Source organism: Trichosurus vulpecula, chromosome 9 (assembly GCF_011100635.1).
Source record: "Trichosurus vulpecula isolate mTriVul1 chromosome 9, mTriVul1.pri, whole genome shotgun sequence".
NCBI classification, from domain to species: Eukaryota; Metazoa; Chordata; class Mammalia; order Diprotodontia; family Phalangeridae; genus Trichosurus; species Trichosurus vulpecula.
The window spans coordinates 97,268,196-97,292,300 of NC_050581.1; the positions used below are offsets into that span (position 1 = coordinate 97,268,196).

Genomic DNA, 24,105 nt, shown 5'->3' on the forward strand with positions numbered 1-24,105 from the left:
TACATTTCATTTTGTTTGCTTTTTAAGAGTTCATAATAAATGCCACATTTTACTTTCACAAGAGTTTGAATTACAAATTTTCTCCCCATTTCTACCCTCCCACCCACTCCAAGATGGCGTATATTCTGGTTGCCCCTTTCCCCACTTAGCCATCCCTTCTGTTACCCCACTCCCCTCCCATCCCCTTTCCCTTCTTCTCTTGTAGGGCAAGATAAATTTCTACGCCCCATTGCTTGTGTACTATGTATCTTATTTCGTAGTTGCATGCAAAAACTTTTTTTTTGAACATCTGTTTTTAAAACTTTGAGTTCCAAATTTTCTCCCCTTTTCCCTCCCCATCCACCCTCCCTAAGAAGGCAAGCAATTCAACATAGGCCACATGCGTATCATTATGTAAAACCCTTCCACAATACTCATGTTGTGAAAGACTAACTATATTTTGCTCCTTCCTAACCTATCCCCCTTTATTGAATTTTCTCCCTTGACCCTGTCCCTTTTTGAAAGTGATTGTTTTTGATTACCTCCTCCCCCATCTGCCCTCCCTTCTATTGTTCCCCCTTTTTTATCTTCCTCCTTCTTTCCTGTGGGTAAGATACCCAATTGACTGTGTATGGTATTCCCTGCTCAGGTCAGATCCGATGAGAGCAAGATTTACTTATTCTTCTTCACCTGCCCCCTCTTCCCTTCCTAGAGAACCACTTTTTCTTGCCACTTTTATGTGAGATAATTTACCCCATTCTATCTCTCCCTATCTCCCTCTCTCAGTATGTTGCTCTCTCATCCCTTAATTTCATTTTATTTCATTTAGATATCTTCCCTTCATCTTCAACTCACCCTGTGTCTGCTCTCTCTCTTTTACATATATATATATATACACATATACACACACATATATATACACACATACATACACATAGATATATACATACATACACATTCACTTATATATGTACATAAACCTATATATATTTATGCATATTCCCTTCAGCTACCCTAATACTGAGGTCTCATGAATCATACATGTCCTCTTTCCATGTAGGAATGTAAACAAAACAGTTCAACTTTAGTAAGTCCCTTGCAATTTCTGTTTCTTGATTACCTTTTCATGCTTCTCTTGATTCTTGTGTTTGAAAGTCAAATTTTCTATTCAGTTCTGGTCTTTTCACTGAGAAAGCTTGAAAGTCCTCTATTTTATTGAAAGTCCATATTTTGCCTTGGAGCATGATACTCAGTTTTGCTGGGTAGGTGATTCTTTGTTTTAATCCTAGCTCCATTGACCTCCGGAATATCGCATTCCAAGCCCTTCGATCTCTTAATGTAGAAGCTGCCAGATCTTAGGTTATTCTGATTGTGTTTCCACAATACTCAAATTGTTTCTTTCTGGCTGCTTGCAGTATTTTCTCCTTGATCTGGGAGCTCTGGAATTTGGCGACAATATTCCTAGGAGATTTCTTTTTGGGATCTATTTGAGGAGGCGATCGATGGATTCTTTCAATTTCTATTTTGCCCTGTGGCTCTAGAATGTCAGGGCAGTTCTTCTTGATAATTTCTTGAAAGATGATATCTAGGCTCTTTTTTTGTTCATGGCTTTCAGGTAGTCTAATAATTTTTAAATTATCTCTCCTGGATCTATTTTCCAGGTCAGTGGTTTTTCCAAGGAGATATTTCACATTGTCTTCCATTTTTTCATTCCTTTGGTTCTGTTTTATAATATCCTGATTTCTCATCAAGTCACTAGCTTCCACTTGCTCCAATCTAATTTTTAAAGTAGTATTTTCTTCAGTTGTCTTTCGGACCTCCTTTTCCATTTGGCTAATTCTGCCTTTCAAGGCATTCTTCTCCTCATTGGCTTTTTGGAGCTCTTTTGCCATTTGAGTTAATCTATTTTTTAAGGTGTTGTTTTCTTCAGTGTATTTTTCAGTATTTTTTTGGGTCTCCTTTAGCAAGTCATTGACTTGTTTTTCATGGTTTTCTCGCATCCTTCTCATTTCTCTTCCCAACTTTTCCTCTACTTCTCTAACTTGCTTTTCCAAATCCTTTTTGAGCTCTTCCATGGCCTGGGACCAGTTCATGTTTTTCTTGGAGGCTTTTGTTGTAGGCTCTTTGACTTTGTTGTCTTCTTTAGGCTCTATGTTTTGGTCTTCTTTGTCACCAAAGAAAGAATCCAAAGTCTGAGACTGAATCTGGGTGTGCTTTCGCTGCCTGGCCATATTCCCAACCAACTAACTTGACCCCCTTGAGTTTTTCAGTGGGGTATGACTGCTTGTAGACTAATGAGTTCTACGTTCCACGTTTGGGGGGGAGGTGCCAGCTCTGTCACACCAGCACTACTCCTTCCCCAAGAACCCCCAGCCTGGGCAGGGTTTAGATCTTCAGCAGGCCGTGCACTCCTGCTCTGATCTGCCACTTAATTCCTCCCACCAGGTGGGCCTGGGGCCAGAAGCAGCCCCCGGGGCTGGAAGCCGAACCGCGAACTCCTTCCACTCCCGCAGCTTTTCCCACTAACCTTCTCCGCAGTCTTTGGTGTTTGTGGGTTGAGGAGTCTGGTAACTGCCACAGCTCACATATTCAGGGCGCTAGGGGCCCCAGCTGCCCGACTCCAAGTTTGGTTGCTCCACGCCGCTCAGGCTGGGCTCTTCTCCACTCCGTTCCCAGCTCCCAGCTCCCAGCTCCGTGTGGGATAGACCTCAGACAGAGACCATCCACGCTGTCCTGGGCTGGATCCCTGCTTCCCTCTGCTGTTCTGTGGGTTCTGCCGTTCTAGAATGGGTTCAGAGCCATTTTTTATAGGTTTTTGGAGGGACTCGGTAGGGAGCTCACACTAGTCCCTGCTTACCAGCCACCATCTTGGCTCTTCCCCTCCAGTCTAATTTTTAAGGTAGTATTTTCTTCAGTGGTCTTTTGGACCTCCTTTTCCATGTGGCTAATTCTGCCTTTCAAGGCATTCTTCTCCTCATTGGCTTTTTGGAGCTCTTTTGCCATTTCAGTTAGTCTATTTTTTAAGGTGTTGTTTTCTTCAGTATATTTTTCAGTATTTTTTTGGGTCTCCTTTAGCAAGTCATTGACTTGTTTTTCATGGTTTTCTCGCATCATTCTCATTTCTCGTCCTAATTTTTCCTCTACTTGTCTAACTTGCTTTTCCAAATCCTTTTTGAGGTCTTCCATGACCTGAGACCAGTTCATGTTTTTCTTGGAGGGTTTTGAGGCTCTTTGACTTTGTTGACTTCTTCTGGCTGTATGTTTTGGCCTTCTTTGTCACCAAAGACAGATTCCAAAGTCTGAGACTGAATCTGAGTGTGTTTTCACTGCCTGGCCATATTCCCAGCCAACTTACTTGACCTTTGAGTTTTTCAGCAGGGTATGACTGCTTTTAGAGTAAAGAGTACTTTGTTTCAAGCTTGAGGGGATGTGCTGTTGTTTTCATAGCTATTACAGCCATCTCTGCCACACCAGCACTCCTCCTTCCCCAAGAACCCCCAACCTGGACTGGACTCAGATCTTTAGCAGGCTCTGCACTCCTGCTCTGATCCGCCACTTAGTTCCAGCCTGGGACTGGAAGCAACTGCAGCTGTAGTTCTGTGGCTGCCCTACCTCTGCTGCCCCCAGGGTGGTAGCTGAATCGTGAACTCTATCACCCTGTCCCCAGCAGCTTTTTCCACTAACCTTCTCTGTTTTCTTTGGTGTTTCTGGGTTGAGAAGTCTGGTAACTGCCTCAGCGCACTGATTCAGGGTGCTAGGGCCCGCTCCCACCGGCTCCTGGTCTGGTTGGTCTGCGCGGTCCAAGCTGAGCTCCGCTCCCCTCCACTCCGTGCGGGATCCGACCTCATCCAGCGACCATCTGAGTTGTCCTGCGCTGGATTCCTGCCTCCCTCTGCTATTTTGTGGGTTCTGCAGTTCTAGAATTTGTTCAGAGCCATTTTTTTTATAGGTTTTTGGAGGGACCTGGCAGGGAGTCCCTCCAAAAGTCCCTGCTTTCCAGCTGCCATCTTGGCTCCACTCCCAAGTCCCTGCTTTTACTTGGCCATCTTGGCTCCACCCCTCTTTTGTCTTTTTTAAAAGATTAATTTTTATTGATATAATTTATTTTTATGTTTTTCAGCTTTCTCCCACTTTCTCTTTCCCATCCTAGTGAGCCATTCTGCATAACAAATACTATTTTCTAAGGTAATAAAAAGAGTAAGAGGAGGAAAAAAAAGCTTAAGCCAATTGATACATTCAAAAGTTCTGAAAATACATGAAATGTTCTGCATCTGTCGACCCCTCACGTTTGCAAAGTAGTTTCTTCATAAATATCTTTAGGGCTGTGCTTTTTTCCTCCTTATTTTGAATAATCCTGTCAGGTTTTTGTAATTTTCCTGTTTCTTCATCCTCTGTAACAGATATTGGTATTTAAACTTTAATTATCTTTAGCATAATCTTTTTTCCCTTTTCTTTCACTCCCACATTTTATAAGAGAAAGTGTCCAAATGCTCAGTGACATGATGTTTCTTGTTGCATATGAATGGTGAGACCAAAGCCACCAATGTCTTTGTTTTCTTCTCCAAGGAATATTTACTTTGCATCATTCAATTTAGTTTCAACTTCATTTTGTCTTTGAACCCATCTAGAGAATAGCAATATGGATTTTGTCCAGTTTTTTCAATACTTATCCATTTATTTGTGCAGGACAAGGACATCACATTTCAAGTATATTTTAAGTATATACAGTAAAGATAATATTTATGGTTGTTCGAAAAATTGTGAATCTTATACTCTTTGCCTCCTTTTCTGCCATTCCGTTATGATCACATTGGAAATAGAAGGAGTATTTCTTTGTTTATTTTTTCTCTAGCCTGGTATGGTGGGTTTTGTGAACTGCATTATTAGCCAGACTCCCAAGTTGATAAGATTACATACACATCCATGTTTTTCAGGGTTACCATGGGCAATAAATTCACCATCAAATGGCCAACATCCTGGTGATAAATCCATACCTATTCATCCAAGTTGTTTTGTAGAAAACAGACTCAGTCTGTTTCTAAGACCTCTACTTTTAAGTCTTTTCAACGTGGTAGAACTTGAGAAGTTTTAATTCTGTAACTTTAGGTTTCTCAAACCCAGGGGCACCTCCTTAGCTGGAGATCATGTTGGAATAGGAGTTATGAGAGAAATATATATTGCATCAATCATTATTTTTGAGTGCTGACATTGGAACTGAAGGAAAATTAATCTTAGTAGCTTTAGCAAGTTTAAAAATGCTACTTTAATCATCTGCTTCTTCTATTTCCAAAATCAAAGAAGATATTAAGAACTACTAAGATAACAAAAAAGTATTTGAGCTGCCCAAGTACAATAAGGATTTAAAAGTTTTTTTTCAAGTCTAGTAGAAAAATAATATTCCTCCATGAAAATTGGGTAATTCCTTAAGGAAAGCACACTAGTATACCACATGAACAATTAGGTATTTTCATTTATCATTCCATAATATAAGTTGTAATTTTCTTTTGTGAAGTGTTTATATATGTATACACCGCCATATATGTTTAATAGTTTTCAAATTATTTCAAATTCTTTGGTATTCTCGTTTAAGTAAAAAGTTTAAACGGTTTTAAAATAAATGATAGACTATCAAAGTTAACAATGTAGAATTATGACAGAAATACATAGAAATTAAGTTAATTCAAAATTAAGGTTCCTACCAAAATTGTAATGTATTATTGTGAATATGAATATGAAATCCTTAATATCAGGAAACAGAGATTATGTGTTGTCTGCTCAAGTTTAAGGGAGTGTAGCTATTTTCCAGTTCATTGCTACAACAGAGAAAAAAAACAAAAAGTTAACAATTCATCCATTATTCTCTTAATACTATGTGTGTGTTTTCTAGGAACATCAGTTATTCTAGATTTAAAAAAAATCTCAATTGTTTTTGGGCAAGGAAATGAGACTGCCACATTTAAATGACAATATGAAAAAGCTTAATTCTGTAATAAATTATTAAGTATATTTGTTAAAGAAATCTGTTGTATTTGAAGTTTGTATATGAAAATTAGTAAGTAAAAGATCACTTGGCTGAAGTACTGTGTAATTAAATAAAAAAAGAATTTTTCCATTTAGTTTTTCAACTTGATAGTTTCCCTTTTATAAATAAGAATAACTTTATAATACAATGGGATTTCCAGAAGAAAATATTTCCTGGTATTCTATTTGGATTTTCTAGGATTAAAAGAAAGCAATAAAAACAAAGGAAAGTTGTTGTTAATGTAACAAAATCAAAATGGATAATCTGTAAATTGCACCAGTACTTCTTTTTTTCTGATCCTGTATTCAACTTTAGAATATTTTTATAATCATTTAAAATAGCTACTTTAAATTTTTTTAGCAACTTATTTTTAAATTTAAAAATGTATTCTAGCTCTTCCCTTTACATTTGTGAAGTAATGCCTTTTAAAGGGTAAGAGATTTTTTAAGTCAACTGCAGAAATTTCTTAAGGCATTTATTTGTAAGGTAGATACTAAGTGTCATTTGTTTGAGAAACTATTTTATATTTTTTGTGAGAAATATTAGAATGGATTAATACATTAATATTAAAGCCTATTAGAGTGTTAAGAAGCTGTATGACCCTAGCCTTTCACTTCTTTGTAGTGCAAGTAATTCCCCCTCTTTATTATTACTGTTGCTATCATTATTACTAATAACACTAGTAACAATAACATTAAACCAAGTTTTTCTTTTAGAAAACAAAGTGGCAAGCAAGGTATGTTTGGATGAATAATAACTTACTGTTGACAAAATATTCTGCTTGATTTAAGTTTGATTATAGTTTTCTCAGCTTGCCTTAATTGCTTTTTTTGTCACCTGGTAGTTACGAATTCGAGAACTTGAAGGAGCCTTGCAAGTAGAAAAGGTGAGCCAAGCAGAAGCTGTGGCTGATTTGGAAATGATCAAGAATGAGTTCAGAGAAGTTGAAAGTGCCTATGAGCGAGAAAAACATAATTCACAAGAGACCTTTGCAAAACTAAAAATGTAAGTTATTTTACAGTAACATTTGCTAAATTGTTATACATATTTTATGAAACATGCAGAAGTCTGATTGTATAGTGTTTCTTGACAATATTCTCCTTAATGTGAGTAAAAGACTTGTATAAACCAAACCAGCAGCTAACTACCTACTTCTACTGTGTTATTATTGATTTTTTTGTTGTTCAGAGTATCATATGTCATCTAGTCAAAATGTAATTTTAAGCTTCGAGCTCATTTTTTGGGCGTATCCTGTTAATTACATTGGGTATTCCTGCAGAAAAGTACCACTTTGCCATTAAACTCTTCCTGGACTACCAAAATTGATCATGGGTGGAAATAAAATACTATTGAAGCTTACTTTAAGTAGTATATTTGGCTTCCATGATCCTTAAGAACAGTCATTCTCAGCTATCATTCCCTGATGCTAAGATTGCTAATATAATAAATATCATGGTAGTATGATTACCAACTTTATCACTCTATTAAAACTGTTCTTTTTTCTTTTTTTATTGTACCAGAACACAAATACTGAATAGAGAAAAGAAACAAAAACATATCATAATTTTAAATATTGAAACTTAAATACAAAGTAAGAAAGAAAAAAAAAGCATGTCAAGTGCATAGCAGAACATAAGAGAGGACACAAAATATGTAACAATAGATTTTCATTTCAAGAAAGCCTGTATGATAAATAATACATCTTGTGTTGAGAATTGTCCATCTTTTCTTTGCTTCCTTGTTCTTTTCAAGGTCTTAATTGTCAAATCCAAAACCTTTTTTCTTATTCCTGTTCTTACTTGTCTTCTCCACAACGTTTAACACTATTGGCTCCTCTCTCCTTCTGGATACTGTCTCCCCATTTGTGCTACATGGATGGTCTTCTCCTAGTTTTTCCTCTTGTTTGATTTCTGTGTCTCCTTTGGTGATTTTCTTCTCTTTAGCATCCATGGGTGTTCCCCAAGCCTTAGCCTTTTCCACTCTATTTTCCCCCTCAGAATTAAGAAATTTTCCGCTATCTGTATTTGGGAAAGATAGAACTTTTTATTTTTCTTCTAAATTATTGAGAGCATAATTTTTGAAAAAATTTAGATTTATCTAAATATTAGATTTTACCTTTTTGGAATTTATAGTCCGGTCTAATGCCATTTTTCCACCAAACTCTTATACTCTTTTCAGTTGTTAGGTGGTTCAGTGGATAGAGTGTTGGGCCTGAAGTTTGGAACATGTGAGTTCAAGTATGACCTTGGGTCCTTCCTAGATGTGTGACTTTGGGCAAGCCACTTAAGCTCTATTTGTTTCCTCATTTGTAAAATGGGGAATAGTAATAGGCTGGTAGATACCAGGGTTGTTGTGAGCCTCATATGAGACAGTTTTTGTAAAAAGCTCACAATGTCTGGCACATAATAGGCTTTCTATAAATGCTAGCTTTTATTATGTTTTTATTATGCATTTTTCAACTATTTTACTTAAATGTATTTCTTCCCCAGTAAGTTGTTTGCACTCTTTGTTTTATGGAATGCTTCTGCTATTTGCCTTTGATTCTTAATTTTGCTTACCTAAAAATCTGTTTTCCTGATGACCTTTTTTATGGATCTGTTGGCATATTGCTACAGTTACTTATTCCAGGGCTGTATGCTATGATCCATGCACAGTCGTCTCCTTTTTGTGTGACTCTTGTTCCTGCCATCTCCTAATCTCCCACGGGGTTCCACCCAGCGTGCATGGAGCTTTCCTCTGGGCCTCTGAACGCGACGCGTGATGCCCGCGGGGCTGCCTGCCTGTTGTCCCTTACCCGAACAGCGTTACTAGCTCATCTCCGTTTAAAGCCGCAGACCTGATCTTTTCTGTGGTTTCGTTTGCTCCAATTATTATTGCTCTTGGGCTGCACACGGCTCATGTCAGAGACTTGTTGCTGTGCAATAGCAGGCAAGAACGTTGATGTTTAAAAGCTGAATTGTAGTTTTAGGGAGAAGCTTGGAGTCATAGTTAAGTAATGTATAATCCTTCACAGGCACTTTTTTCCTTCCGTTTTGTTCTTTGCTCACTCGTTGCTCATCTGCATTGTCTGCCCAAGCGCAAGCTGCTGGACCAGCTCAATGAGCTTTTAAATTCAAGCTCATATCTTATTCTAGACCAGGAACTGGCACACTATGGCCCATGCGCCAAATCGTGCCAGCTGCCTGTTTTTGTATGGCCTGTGAACTAAGAATTCTTTTTACATTTTTAGATACAAAAAGCTTTCTTAGCTCTTGGGCACTGCAGAAACAGATGGTGGTCAGGGTTTGGTCCTCAGACTATAGTTTGCTGACCCCCTGGCTGAGCTGACAAGCATTTTTAATCAACTTGATTTTTTTTCTGTATTAATTATTAGATTGAATTCTTTCAAATGGTTCACTATTTTTAAGGCATTTTGATTTTGCATTGAAATATCCTTCTTGAAGTTGGCAAATGTGTTTGGTGCACATACCTATCCTCCTTTTATACCCTGCTTGGTATTAATATCTGAAAATTGAAGAAATTTATTCTTGTTGTTATCAAGAACTTTTATATGATTATACAAAATAGGCTGGCAGACATCTTGTTGAAGGAGGTTTTTTTGGTTTTGCTCTGCTAGAATAGCATTCATTTTTATATTCAGTGAACATGATGGAATATTATATTACCTGCATTTTTAGACATTTATGTAACTGGAAAGATATATACTTCTGTATCATATTATTCTCAAGTGCCTAGCTCTTTCTTTCTCATATTTTCACCAAGGATATCCTTGATCTGAGTATAGTGATTCTTAGAAACAGTTTGTATAGTTGAAAAAGTACGGACATAGGTTACTAATTATTAATGTCTGACTACATTTGATTGTAATTCTGTATTTGATTCATTTTTTTCCCCATTTTGCAATATCTTTCCCTCTTTGAGATATATTTAGAGTCAGTTACTCACTGCTCTCAAAACTGTGTCACCTTCATCTCTGGTCTCTGTTGTACGTACATGGTTTAGTATAGTTACCCTTCTAATCTTTCCTTTCTTTAGTGCCATTTTTGTTTTTGCATGCATCATAGGGGAGTCAAACACTCATTGGGTCATGTTACAGTCTGCAACACTCTGAAGTGCATCCCTAACCAGATTAAAATGTAATTTGGAAATATTTAACAAAATTAGTAAAAGTACAATATGTACTTATGTACATATGATTATGTACATACCATGTACTTATGTACAATATGTAATTTTCTAAGTCAACTTTAAGACAGCAGGGATCCACGTATATGGTTTGATGGCCCCCTTTCTATTTGAGTTTCATACCACTGATGTAGCGTCTTGATTTATTAATTTAGAATTCAAATGTAATGATATTAAAATCCCAAAATTATTGAAGAAAAGTTTGCTATAGAAGTGTTAGCTGATCTTTTCCATTTTTTCAACTTTAATTTTCATCTTCACATGCTTTGAGGATGTTCTCAATTGGTTGTCATGCAAAGTCTCATGCAAGTCCATTTTTGTTACTGCCTCACAGTGCAATACTATCCATAATCTTAGGCTACCCTTCTCTGTTAAGATTTTGCAGATGAATTCATATTCTGTATTGAAGTTTCAAATACTTGAAAGCAAGAATTAAGCATTTGGTATCTTCAAGGTTCTTTTGTCTTCATTGTACTGGTGATTTCTCTATACTTCTTGAATGAGCTGAGGAAACAATGATTGTTTATATCAGTGTCTTTTCTTTTATTCAGTTGCCGTTCAAATTGTTCAAAATATATCAAGCTGTTTTTGGTGCATGATATATTTTCTTCTCATTCTTATCCTTCTAGTTTGCTGTTGATATTGAACTTTGCTTTGATATATGGATGGAATAAATTTGTGCTGTTGTCTGTTTTGGAAATGTGTCCCATGTCAGCAATCTCTTATTTCTTCTGTGTTAAGAGACAGTTTCCTTTTTGTGTGTAATATTCATTGCTCACCATTTTGAAATTCTGTTTAACATTTATCATGATCACCAAGAAACTTTGGTATAATCTATATGCCTCTTTTATTTCTTAATCCTGAGTCATATTTACCAGGCTTTTTTGGCATCTTCCACTATGTTTACCTTTGTATTGGTGGCAAAAGCATTAAGATATATTCTGATTTAATTTGGAAGTTTTATTGAATTCTTCATAGAATGTCTACCCTTTCTCATTTTTGGTAGCTGATTTTGGTGCACAAGCTGTGCTTAAAACATGGTAGTTCTTTTTGTTCATTCTTATCGTAAACACTGAAATGTACTTTTATATGATTTTTTTTCTTAAATTTAGAAACATAAGGTAACCTCTCCAATTTCTTGATTTATCTCTTTGGAGAGGATCATCCTTCAATTCAGTTGCAACTTTCATATATTATTTCATTTACAGTGAAAATGGTAATCTGTTACTGGGGGCTCATACTCAAAATAGCATGATAGAATCTGTCAGCTGATTGTTTTTATGGCATAGTCTTCAAGAACCCAGTGTCACCTCTGTGCCATCAGAGTAGGATATTCATGGTGAATTATTTGGTAATTTTCACAATTAATGCCATATAGTGTAACCTGAGATTTATTTGGAACTATTTATCCCTTCCTATTTGTTTCATTATTTTTTGTATAAATTTAGTTCTTGTTTTCTATAGTGTTAAATTTGCAGATTAGTTTGGCAAGGATATTATGGAGGCCCAGCCAAGAACACTGAACACTCTTCTAGTTGTTGAGTTATTAATTTATCTATATTAAAACTGCTTTTAGATGTATTTCTAAAAGTTCTTTTTGTTTCTTCGTACATTATTCTGATATAGTTAAGTATTATTAATTTAATAGTTATTTCTTTTTAAAATTTATACATTTTATTAATTTTTTATTTTTAGATAAGTTTTTATTGATGTTTTTGGTTTTTCATGTCATCATAGTTTTCCTTAGTACCCCTTCACCTCTCCCTCCCAGAGAGCCATACCGTATAACAAATAGTCTTTTTTAAAGACAAAAAATTTTTCTCCTTTTTAAGAGGAAAAAAGTAGCACAACTCATCATTATATTAAAAAAGTCTAATGTGTAATTTGTAATACCTCTGATCCTCTCTTCTCGGTGAAGGGATGGGTTGGGAGCATCCTCTCATATCTCTGCTTTTGAGCCATGCTTGTAATTTAGATTTTGCAAAATACACTTGTGTGTGTGTGTGTGTGTGTGTGTGTGTGTGTGTGTGTGTGTTTCTTTCTGTTTACTTTGCTTAGGTAATTGTATATATATATTTTTTTTCTTGCCCCTACATACTTCACTTTGTATTAATTAACATATATCTTTCTATGGTTCTCTGTATGTATCACATTCATTACTTCTTACAGCACAGTAATGTCCCATTACATTCATGTACCACAATTTGTCTAGCTATTCCCCAATGGATGGGGATCTACTTCATTTCCAATTTTTTTGCTATTACAAAAAGTGCTGTTTAGTTTGGTGCATATTGGTCCTTCTTATCAATAGCTTCCTTAGTTTATTTTGACAAAACAAATCATTTCCCCATAAACTACTCTTGCTTCTTCTCCTGTATGACCATTAAAAGAAGAGATTCGGAAGAAAAAGACAGTCTTGGGAAGTAAACATCTATTTAATGTGATGGTATCAAAAATGGAATTTGTATTTCTGGACCGTAATTTAAAATATAGGAATGACAGGTCAGAAACATGGGAGACAAAGTGGCACAGTAAGTCCTGATTTGGAGGCCTTTTCCACCATTTCCACCTCAGCTGCCTTCTTATCCTACAAATTTCTTCATCTCTATGTGCAGCCCCTGCTTTCCATTGATGAGTTCTAATGTAGAATCAGCATTTGAGGAAGTGCCTGGACCAATTACAGATTACTTCTTTCCTTCCTCTGCTCCTGACTTACTGGATTTTTTTCCTTCCCACCTCCTCTGCTGTTCAGCTCCTTTTTATGTATCTTATCTTCCCTAAGTAGAATGTAAACTTTTTGAGTATAGGGGCTATGTTTCTTTTTGCTTATATTTATATTCCAAATGTTTAGCCCATTGACTGGCACATCGTGATCTCTTAATAAGGGCTTTATCTACCTACCTATTTGGTTAACTAAAAAGTACTGACTGGAGTCAAAGGAACTGGGTTCACATCCCATCTTTTACATTTACTTACCTCTTATGTCACCTTGCTGAAATAGTTTAAACTCCTTGAGCATTAAGTGTTAACAAATAATGAGGAAGACTTCTGAGGTTCCTTCAAGCTCTAGATCTCTGATTTGGCGACCTAACAAAGGCTGGTAAGAAAGGTTCACCTGATGAAATCAAACTAGGATGTTAAATGGAAAAAGAAGAATATAAAACTGCCTACGTGTATTCCTCAGATAGTGTAACATGCAATCTGGAGTGTGGCTTTCACAGTCATAGTGTAGAAAGAAGAGCAGTAGAGATGCCTGTTATTTCATAGAAAGCAAAATCCCCAAAAGAGACCAGTGAGCAAACCCATGGGCTCTGATAACTGTATATAAATGCACAGAGTATATGAAACAATTAAAATGAATTAGAAGTAAGGAGGCTTATTCGATCTCACATGTATTACTGAAACCCGTGATTGGACCATAGCTGTAAAATGGTATAAGTTATTCAAAAGAAGAAGGTTCAGTAAAGTGGGGTGGACTTGGGGTGCAGTAACATGGTATATCCAGAAGATGTATTCGTGTCAGGTAATAAAGGAATCAGCTAGGGAAAGCAAAAACAGAAGTAATATTGTATTGGAATATGTTATAGACCACCTGGACAGAAAGAGGAAATAGATGAACGTTTGGGAAACAGATCACAAGCCAGACATGGAGGTGTGATATGGTAGGGGGATTTTAATTACCTGGACATCTGTTGGAGCATTCTCTCTGGCAAAACAGAATAGCTGATAATTTCATGACTTCACATAATGCTAATTTTACCCTTCAAATAGTGAAGAAACCAACAATCAGAAATTCTGTTCTGGATGATAGCTTTGGTTGGAATGACCATGCCGTGTTACATTTTTTAATAGTGAAGTAGAGGAAATCTCTGTATATTCTGATGTGCACGTGGGAGAGCATATTTCAAAGGGTTCAGTGAAAAGATCGGTAGGGTCCCATGGCCGAAATTCTGGCAGAGGAAGTCATCTCAGGGTAGTGGTAATCACTCAGCAATGGCATTCTGTAGGTGTAAGAAATAGAAATTCTTGTGAGCAGGAAAACATGGAAGTTGTCACAAGCAACTAAATATATGGTGGCACGAATAATTTACAACCCAACTTGCTCAGCTCAGTTTAAAGAAAATGGATGCAATCCCAGATAACAGAAGATGGCTACAAAAGTAGAGGGCTGTCTTGTGAGAATAGTGTTAGAGATGCAAAGAAAGCTAAGGATGTGGAAAAAAAAACCCTTTAAAATCTATGTTCAGGAGAAGAGAAAGTGTGTGATAGTTACCTAGGGTGGGAAGGATGATAAATGCTGAGGGATAGAAAGCAGAGCTATGCTATCCCTATTTTGCTTCTCTTTTGTCTGCCAATGAGAATGATTTTTGACTTCAGAGGAAGGCAGAGATGGCAAATAGGCAATGTATATATGTGTTAACTAAGAGGATAGTCAAGAAGCAGAGCACTTAGCTGCTTTTGATCAGTTCAAGTCCCCTGGCCCAAATGAGCCACATCCCAGGATACTGAAAGATCTTGCAGTCGTAAGTGCTAGTAATCTTTCAGAGATGGTAAAGTATGGGAGGGACAGAGAAGGACAGAGATACTGATTTTGAAAAAAAAAGGGGGAAATTAATAGACCATAGGTCTGTGAGCTTGACTTTGATTAGTGGAAAAGTTCCAGGATTAATGCAATAGTTATAGAACAAGGAAGTGGTAGTAGAGAGCCAACACAGCTCCTTCGAAAGGAATAAGTTATTCTAGATTAATATTATTTCTTTTTCTTTTGTTTTGGATATTGTTACTAAACTTCTGGTAGGTCATGGGCAGGTTATATATGCAATTTGATATGGGCGAGATGATAATACAACTAGGTGGATTTAAAATTGGTTGAATGGCCAGATCCAAAGAATACTCAGTAATGACTTCATATCAGTTTGTAAGTACATCTTCACGGGTACCTTATAGTATATTTATTTCTCTGTTCCATTTAACATCATTAGCAGTTACTTGACTCTTAGGCATTACTATATTTGACAAATTTGCAGAGATCACAAAGATGGACAATATAGTTAACTCCAAAGATGGCAGTGTCCGAATCCAGAAAAGATTTGACAGGTGAGAACACTGGGATGAATGAAATAAGATGAATTTTAACAAGTTCAGAGTTTTAGTTTTGGGTTAAAAATATCAACTAGAGGGGCAGCTAGGTAGCGCAGTGAGTAGAGCACCAGCCCTGGAGTCAGGAGAACCTGAGTTCAAATTCAGCCTCAGACACTTGACACACTTATTAGCTGTGTGACCTTGGGCAAGTCACTTAACCCCAATTGCCCTGCCTTCCCCCTCCAAATTAAAAAAAAAATTAAAAATATCAACTAGAGAGCCATGGCTAAATAGCAGTTTCTAGGAAAAAGAATTTGGCATTTAGTGGACTACAATTTCATGACTTAATAGCCAACATATGTATGGCAGCCAAGAAAGCTAATACAGTCTTAGGATGCATGAAGAGAGGCTTGGTGTCCCCTATATGAGAGTTTGTAGTTCCACTGCACCCTTCCTTTCTCAGACCATGTCTGGACTATTGTGTTCAGTCTGGGCAAAAAAATCTACACACTAATAAACTTTACATTGTTCTGAGTAGGGTAATCAGGATTTAAAGGGTTTTAAGTTTATACCTTATGAATATAGACAGAGGAAATGGCAGAGTTTAGCATTAAAAAGGGAAGGCTTGGCAGGGCTGTGATATCTTTCAGGTATTTGAAGGATTGTCTCATGGAAGATGGATTAGATTTGCTTTGGTTGGCCTCAGAAGTCAGATCTTGCACTAATAGGTAGCGGTTGTAAAATTGCAAATTTAGGTTTGAGGTAAGGGAATTAAAAAAAAAATAGAACTATCAAAAAGTGGATTAGGCTGCTTTGGGAATTAGTGAGCTCCTCCGGCTGCAGGGTTTTAAGTAAAGGTTGGATGATCATTTCACATGTATGTGGTAGCAGGCATATTGTTCAGGTACAGGTTGAATTATATAACCTCTGAAGATCTTTGCAATGCTGAGATTCTGTCATTCTCTTAAAAAACAATTAAAACTGTCTAATATCAGAACTAACAGCAAATCTAACTTTTAACTTTCAAATCTTACCATTTCCCAACTGAAAGGGAATAAGTATGTTTTAACATTAGAGAGCCATTGCTGATCAGGGCCAGTGATCCTGATGCCACTTTGAGAAGAAAAGCTAGTTATTGGGCTCTCGACACATCATAGAAGAGTTATGGTAGAAAGCTGCCGAGTCAGGTCTTTGAGGAGATTATCATGCCCTACAGTGAGTTGCTGGAGAAGTTATATTCCCATCCAATTGTGGCTAACACTCTAAAGTACAAGCCAAAAATTAAATCTTTAAGGACAGGCATGAGTTCAGTGCAGGACTTGGCTGCATGTGGAATGAGGCTTAGCTATCATAAATGGCACAAATGACCTAAACCAGAAGTACCACTGGGCAGTTAGCAGCATTGCACCAGGTATTACTCTCTGATGTGATATGTGTTTTCTCCCCTGCCCCCCTGTTTAGAAGACCGGCTATGCTGATTTGCCTAGGTGAGCTGCCAGCTGCAAGATGCCAGGGGCCATCACTTCTCTGAGGGCCTCTTTTCTACTAGTGCACACTGCCCTTACCATTCTGGCTGGTTTGTGGGTCCAGCTCACTGAGGCCACCTGCACAAGATCAGCAGCAAGGGTGGTGTATGCTTGTCACTACTAGCCACCTGTAAACTCATTGAGGATATAGAATATACACTATAGACAGTGTCTCTTATTGCTCTCTCAGTTCTCCTAGCACAGACTAACTCCTCAACACATATTTGTTCATCATAAGTTGGTATTTTTCTTATTTAACAAATAACCAACTGAAACACATAAAAACTGTGAAATTAATTGAAATGCATGCCACCTCAGAGTCAGTCTCTGCAGACACTTCATCATATTTCTAATTCAAACCTTGGGGATGATTTAACTTCTTTATAATTGGTACTTCTCATGTTTGATGACCAGCAAATGCCTACCTCATGTTCTCTTAATCTTTGTGATTCAGAACTGCTTTCTGCCTAGGTTAAATTAGCTCTTTTCCCCTGCTACCTCTCCTCATACCTTCATTCCTATTCAGTCCTTATTCTTATTTATCTTTTTGTCCCACCATTCTCTCTGGCCAACCCCATCCCCACCTCCTTTTGGAAGTCTCCTTCGTTCTAGAGAACTTCTCATTTGAGTTGCTTGGCATGCATATTTCCAGTTGAGGTTGAACGGGGCAATGCTCTGTCTTCTTGTTGCAACTCTCATACTATAAACAAGTGTCCTTTTTATTACTCAAGGAAACCTAAATTTCTTCTCAGGATAATGTATGTCTAAGGCCGACTTTTCTTTTCTTACACCCTATGACACATAGTACCAGGAGGAACAATTTGCAAAGTCCTTGTTCCTTACTGTCCCTTTCAAACTCTCTCCTTCTGCTACCTCCACTTACTATTCATCTCTCCTTTAAAGTTCACTTCAACCTGTATGGATATTTATCACTGTCATTTGTTGAATTGCCACTCATTCCTTTCCTCTTAGTATGTTCGAGTGTCTAGCTCACAATCTTTACTCCAACATTTCTCCATGTTGAACATATGGCCTCTGTTTCCAGAATGCTCCAACCAAATTTAGGAGCTATAATATGCTAGGAGCCTCCCCTCCTTCCATCCCCCTGTCTAAATTGAACTTATTTAAGATAGCGAATTTCTAGTTATGGCTCTAGTTTAATTTCAAGGAAAACTGACAGAATTTATTAAAAATGTGGAGAGTTGCCCCAGTCGATGATTATCTAATCAAATGCCAAAAGTATAAGGGAGATGCATGTGACTGAAGTCAAAACTGCAGAATATTTGAAGAAGACCATTGAGTGGGAGATCAAGGGTCACAAATTATGTAAAGTTTCAGTTCTTTGAAAGAGACACTAAAGGATGAATAGGATTTGAATGAAAACAGAGGAAAAGGACTGAAGACAAGTAAGAACTGGGCTCACTTTTGGATGGCAGAGAAAGCACAGAAAGCCACCTGTTTCAATGTAGAAAATGAAAAGGATTACCCTTAAAGGACTCATGATGCTACTAAGCCCACCTGCACACATAGCTGCAGAAACTGCAAAAATATTGAACTTGATGATGACATTAAAAAGCTGATGAGCAAAGCTTCAGAGCCAGCTTAAGAAGACCTCTTCAGCGAAAGTACTCAGCTAAGTATCTGTGAAGTAGTCTGTCTCCTTCTTTCCTTTTCCTTAGGATAATGTGGATATTCACCCAGGATTTACTCAAATAGTGAGGGGATCCACAATTGAAGTTTCTCTTTGACACATATGATGGGGAATTGAAGCTATCCTGGTTAGCCCTGGTTCCAACTTACAATTTATCATCATTATTAACAGATTCTGTATTTGAGAATTTTTCTACTTGGTGTAATTTATAACCCCCTCAGATCAGTTATTCACAGCATTTTTGTGGTCATTTATGGACATGTGCAGTGGATTGAAAAATTTGAGTTGCTTGGCATGCATGTTTCCAGTTGAGGTTGAACAGGGCAATGCTCTGTCTTCTTGTTGCAACTCTCATACTATAAACAAGTGTCTTTTTTATTTCTGTTTAATGCCATGTTTTCCACATTTTTGTGGATGATTTTCCTGTTTAAAGTGGCCACCAAGCATAATACTGAAGTGTTGTTTGGTGTTCCTCAGTGCAAGAAGGTTTTGTTGTGCCTTACAGAGAAAATAAATGTGTTAGATATGCTTCTTTTAGCATGAGTGATAGTGCTGTTGGCTGTAAGTTCAGTGTTAATAAATCAACAATATAGTCATCCAGGAAAAGGAAGAGTAAATTCACAAATATGTGTGTGAGGTTGCTCTAGAAAGTGCTAAAGTTAATGTTGTGCCCAGAGGCTCGCAGGAACCTAACCCTGTATTTCCACCTAGGAGCATTGGTTCAACATTTGTTAATTCAGTATTTGTGACAACTTTATAAACATACCTGTCGTGAATGAGGAGAATCGACTATACTTACAGTAGAAGGCATGGTTGAGAGGGTAAAATTTTGGGAAGTGTAAGGAGATAGATGTGAAGTTAAGGGCTCTCTTTCTGCTACTAAAATAGGAATTACAAGGATTGAAGTTGTTAGTGCTGCATCCTAGCCTCAAATATTTTGCTAGGAGAATTTTGCCAGGGTGAGTATAAAATCCTGTGTATATATTCAGTGGAGAATGTTTATACTTCTGGTCCTGACGGTCCTCATTTTCACCTATTTTGGGCCTAATTTACATCTACTCGTCAATAGCCAAAGAAAAATGTTCTTAGGATTTCTTAGAGCTTCTCTTAGATAAAAGAATTGCTGTCCCCCACATCCGGCATTCTATCTCCTGTCTATTGCTTTATTCAGCTTCACTACCTGCCTGAGGTACTTCCTCTTAACTTCTGACTCTTTAAATCCTTAGATTCCTTCAAGACATCTCAGATACCATCTCCTATAGCAAGACTTTTATGGTACCCTTAGTTGTTAATATTTTCTTTCCTATTTCTAATTATATTGTATTTGTTTATTTGTGTAAATGTTGTGTTTCTCCTGTAGGAAGAATGTAAGTTTCTTGAGGGAAGGAATTGTGTGTATATTTATATATATATATATGTGTGTGTGTGTGTGTGTGTGTGTGTGTGTATATATGTGTGTGTGTGTATATATATATAGTCCTTATCATAATGCTTTAGACATAGTAGATTCTTAATAAATACTTATTAAGCAAATTGTGGTATCATCTGGAATTAGTGTTGGCCATTTATTTGACCTGAATTCTATGTGTTACCATGTCTTCCTTGAACATGCTCCTACACTTTAGCTTCTGTTTCCAACCTGGAACTTCCAAATTTTTGCCCTTGGCTTTCTTATTGATGAGTATTCACCTTATTGAAGGTGGATCCAGAACTACTACACTACTCCTCAGCTATCTTCATGCCTAGCCCTGGCTCTGAAAAAAAGTAATAAACTAGGGATTCAAAGAAGTAGAGTTGAGGAAGAAGTGTATCATAGGCATAAGTAAAGATGGCATTTCATGTGTGAGCACCAACAAGTAGGCCAATTTGACTGGAATGGATTGTGTGTAAGGTTGGGAAAATAGCCTGGGAATTTATTTTTGTCTTTCTTTGTATGCCTGGTGCTTAACATTGTGCCCAAACATAGGAACTGCTTAATAAATGTGTGCTGATTGATTTTATTGGAGTCAGTTTATGGTGGTCTTTAACTTGCAACTAGTGCAGTCTGTATTTTATTCAAGTAGCAATAGCGCAAGTAACGTGGTCAGACTTCTGCTTAAGTAGTAGCACTTTATATCATTACTTGACTATAAAAGAATTCACTTCTTTCATTTATTAACATGATTTTAAGGATTTTCTCTGAGCATTAAAATATAGCTTGATTTAATTTACAGGCTCTTGATGACTTTTTTTATAGAATTTCTGTACCTTCTCATACTTTGTAACAATTGTTGGTACATAAGTTGCAAGAATCTTCTTGGTGGCTTTTTTGCAAATATTTATCATGAGCTTTGCAATAAGATAAATATTATAAGATATTTAGGTGATAGCTTTTTATCACTATAGTAATATATTTTTTCTGTGTCTTATTATAACACTTATATTATGATCGACGAAACTGGGGATCTGCTGCAAAACTTCTGTTACCTGTATCTGGAATCACTCAAATCTAGATTATATATACAGGTACACACAGGCACACACATGTGTGCATATGTGCATAAATAAGCAACCAATTATTATTATTAGCATGTATGTCGTACATTTTGTGGATGATCTTCATAAAATTTTAAATTCTAAAGTAGATTTCCTCTTTTAAATAGTATACTCCTCACCTGCCTTTCTCCATGAATATGCTTAAATAAAATATGTAAACTATAATATCAACAGTAGCATAGTACATTTTCTGGACTCAACATTGTATAAGGAATCCAAAGTTGATTGTAAATTTCTTTTTACTTATCTGTACCATTTTACTTTTTTAATTAGTATGGGTGGAGAGTACTTATATGAGAATTCTACAATTCTGTTATTTTTACTTTATTTGAAAATGGTCAAGTAAGACAATTCCTCAGTCTTGGAGAAGCTTCTAAGCTAATGTGGTATGTCCATCAAAAATAATTTGGAGGCCTAACCAGCACCACCAAATCTATTTTATTTATAACCCCAGGCACAGTACAAACATACAATAACATAAGGGGAGGTACCATTTCTTTAAAATCTTTCATTTCAGTGTATAGAATCCTTTTTATTAAAAAAAGAAGAAAGGTAACCTTAAATGCCTTATGGCATGAAAACATGATATATAGTACATCTGTCAGTTCTGTTAAGGGTGTACAATAGCCATTGACAAAAGTATATTTGAAAAGCCTTCTTTGACACTTTACTTTTTCAGATTAGAAAGAGAGTGTTTCTCTAAAAACAAGAAACTAAATGAAGAGATCGAGGAACAGAAGAAAGTAATTATGGACCTCTCAAAGAGACTTCAGAGTAATGAAAAAAGTTTCAGTGAATTACAGGAAGAACTAGCAATGGTAAGGATAAAAAAATACCCTATGGTACTTACTTTATTGGGTCAAAAGTTGATGTGTTGTGGTTTTTTTATGCCATAAGCTAAAGAGTTTTATGAAAATAACTTTACTGACATACTGGGATAAAGTTTCAAAATGCTTATCTTGGATATGCTAGATTAAGTCTTTAACTAATGAATATTGCAAATTAACCCACTAATTTGGGTTTCTTTTGTGTTTGGGAGGGGAGGGACTAGTACGATTTAGTGAAATATGTCTTAAGACATGGAATTAAAAAAAATAAATGTAGTGCATGTTTTCTTTCCTTTAAATACATAAATCTTAACTCCTCTGAGGTCCTCAAAGAATATATGGGATAGTGGAAAGAGAACTGGCAAAGATTTAGAAGAAATGCTTTCTCTACTACAGTTATACTGTATGACTTTCTTCGACATTTTATATACCTGGACCAAATCTTAATTGGTAAAAACCAAGAGGGTAGACTAGATGATCTCTGAACATTCTTTCTACTTAACATTGAATGCTCTGGGACCTTGAGGTTCTGTAATTCCTTAATTTGGTTGCTCATGCCATATCTGCTTCTCCCATCCAGTTTGCTTACTTTTTCCACAGAAAAAAGTGTATAGCTGATAGTAGATGATGGATCAATGATTTAGCACAAGAAGGAATGTTCTAGGTTACCTGGTCTAATTCCTCATTGAACATATGGTGAAACTGAGGCCTAGAGAGGCTAATTAGTTCTGAGTCGTACACGTAAGAAGTGGTAAAACTGGGATTTGAGCTTGTGTCCTTTGACCCGCAAATTCAATGTTCTTTCCCCTGCCTCATGTTTTTCCTTGTTTCACTTTTCTGTTAGTATTATGCAATTTCAAGATCATTATTTCATTGTCAGTAACTCTTTTATCACCAAAGATTTTTAGTATGTTTTAAGCAAGTTTAGAATTTTTTGTCTTTATAGCTTCCTAGGTATAAAGTTAAGGTCTCTATAGCAACTCATGCCTGAATGTAATTTTTTTAGTTCTATTTGAATTGCCCCCACTGTCTGGTTAACTTTTGGTGGCACCATGGCGGTGATTGGGTACATCTGGTGTACTTTGAGTTTGAGAGGCTTTTGGCAGTTTGTATGAATTTGAAATTTGTTCATAGAGCTTTAGCCACAGTGGTGGGCTGTGCTAGACTCTCTTCCTTTCCCACTCCCATCTCAATAGCATGTGAGTGGGGAAAAATATAATTTGGATTTTTTTCTGTAAACTCAGAATCACAGAATCTCAAAATTGGAAGAACCCCCAGAAGTTATACTATTCATCTTTGACCTGGATAAAAATCTCCTCTTCAGTATTTTGGACATGTGATCATCTTGCCTTTGGCTAAATAGGCTTTAGGGAAGGAGAACTCACTATCTCCCAAGGCATTGGATAGCTTTAATTATTGGGATATTTTCCCACGTATGATACCTAAATCAGCCACTCAGATTTTTATCCATTGCTCTTAGTTTTTGCACAAACAGAACAATTCTCATCCCTTTTCAATATGACATAAATGTTTCAAATGCTTAAAAGCAGCTATCATTATGTCCTCTTCCTTTCCATAAGAGTCTTTTGTGTATACACAGCATTCCCTGTTTCATCAACTAGTCATTAATATGGTATGATCTCAAGGCCCCCCGCACCATCTTGGTTGCCTTTCACTGGATGCGTTCCATCTTATCAACTAAACGGGCATTTTTAAGTACTTACTGTGTATCTGGCACTGCGCTAAGCACTGGGGTTACAAATAAAAAAATGAAACAATGTCTACTCTTAAGGAGCTTGTAGTCTAACTGAGAAGACAAATACTTATAAGTATATACAGAATAAATATAGATGGGGGCGGCAGGAAAGCAGGGAGTTGCTTAAGCTCCCCCCAGATCCCTCCAAACACCTGTAAAAATGGCTCTGAACAAATTCTAGAGCTGCGGAACCCTTGAAATAGCAGAGGGAAACAGATCTCCAGCCCAGGAGAGCCTGGATGGTCACCAGGAAGGGTCTATCACATGGCACTGATAGTGGAGGGCAGCCCAGTGTGGGCTGCGCCGGGACAGACCAGACCTGGAATCAGCCAGCTGGAAGCGACCTTGGGGCCATGAACCAGTGAGCTGTGGCAGTTACCAGACTTCTCAACCCACAAATGCCAAAGAGCAGGTTAGGGGGAAATTGCGGGATTGAGTTTAGAGCGGTCTGGCTGCCAGCTCTGGGGGTAGAAGAGGTCGTGCAGAGGTGGTGGTAGCAGCAGCAGGAAGCTCCTGAGGCTTCCTCCACAGTACTAGTGTCA

At 37.0% G+C, this 24,105-nt stretch overlaps 1 protein-coding gene across 2 annotated transcripts in view; it reads left to right on the top strand.

The window, feature by feature from the left end:
* CCDC171 (coiled-coil domain containing 171) overlaps window positions 1-24,105 on the top strand; it is a 496,942-nt gene that overhangs the window by 145,502 nt on the left and 327,335 nt on the right. For both annotated transcript variants that reach the window (XM_036739306.1, XM_036739307.1), the window contains 2 exons: window positions 6,846-7,006; window positions 21,660-21,798. In XM_036739306.1, the coding sequence (XP_036595201.1) occupies window positions 6,846-7,006; window positions 21,660-21,798 (300 nt within the window). The remainder of the gene's footprint in view (window positions 1-6,845; window positions 7,007-21,659; window positions 21,799-24,105) is intronic.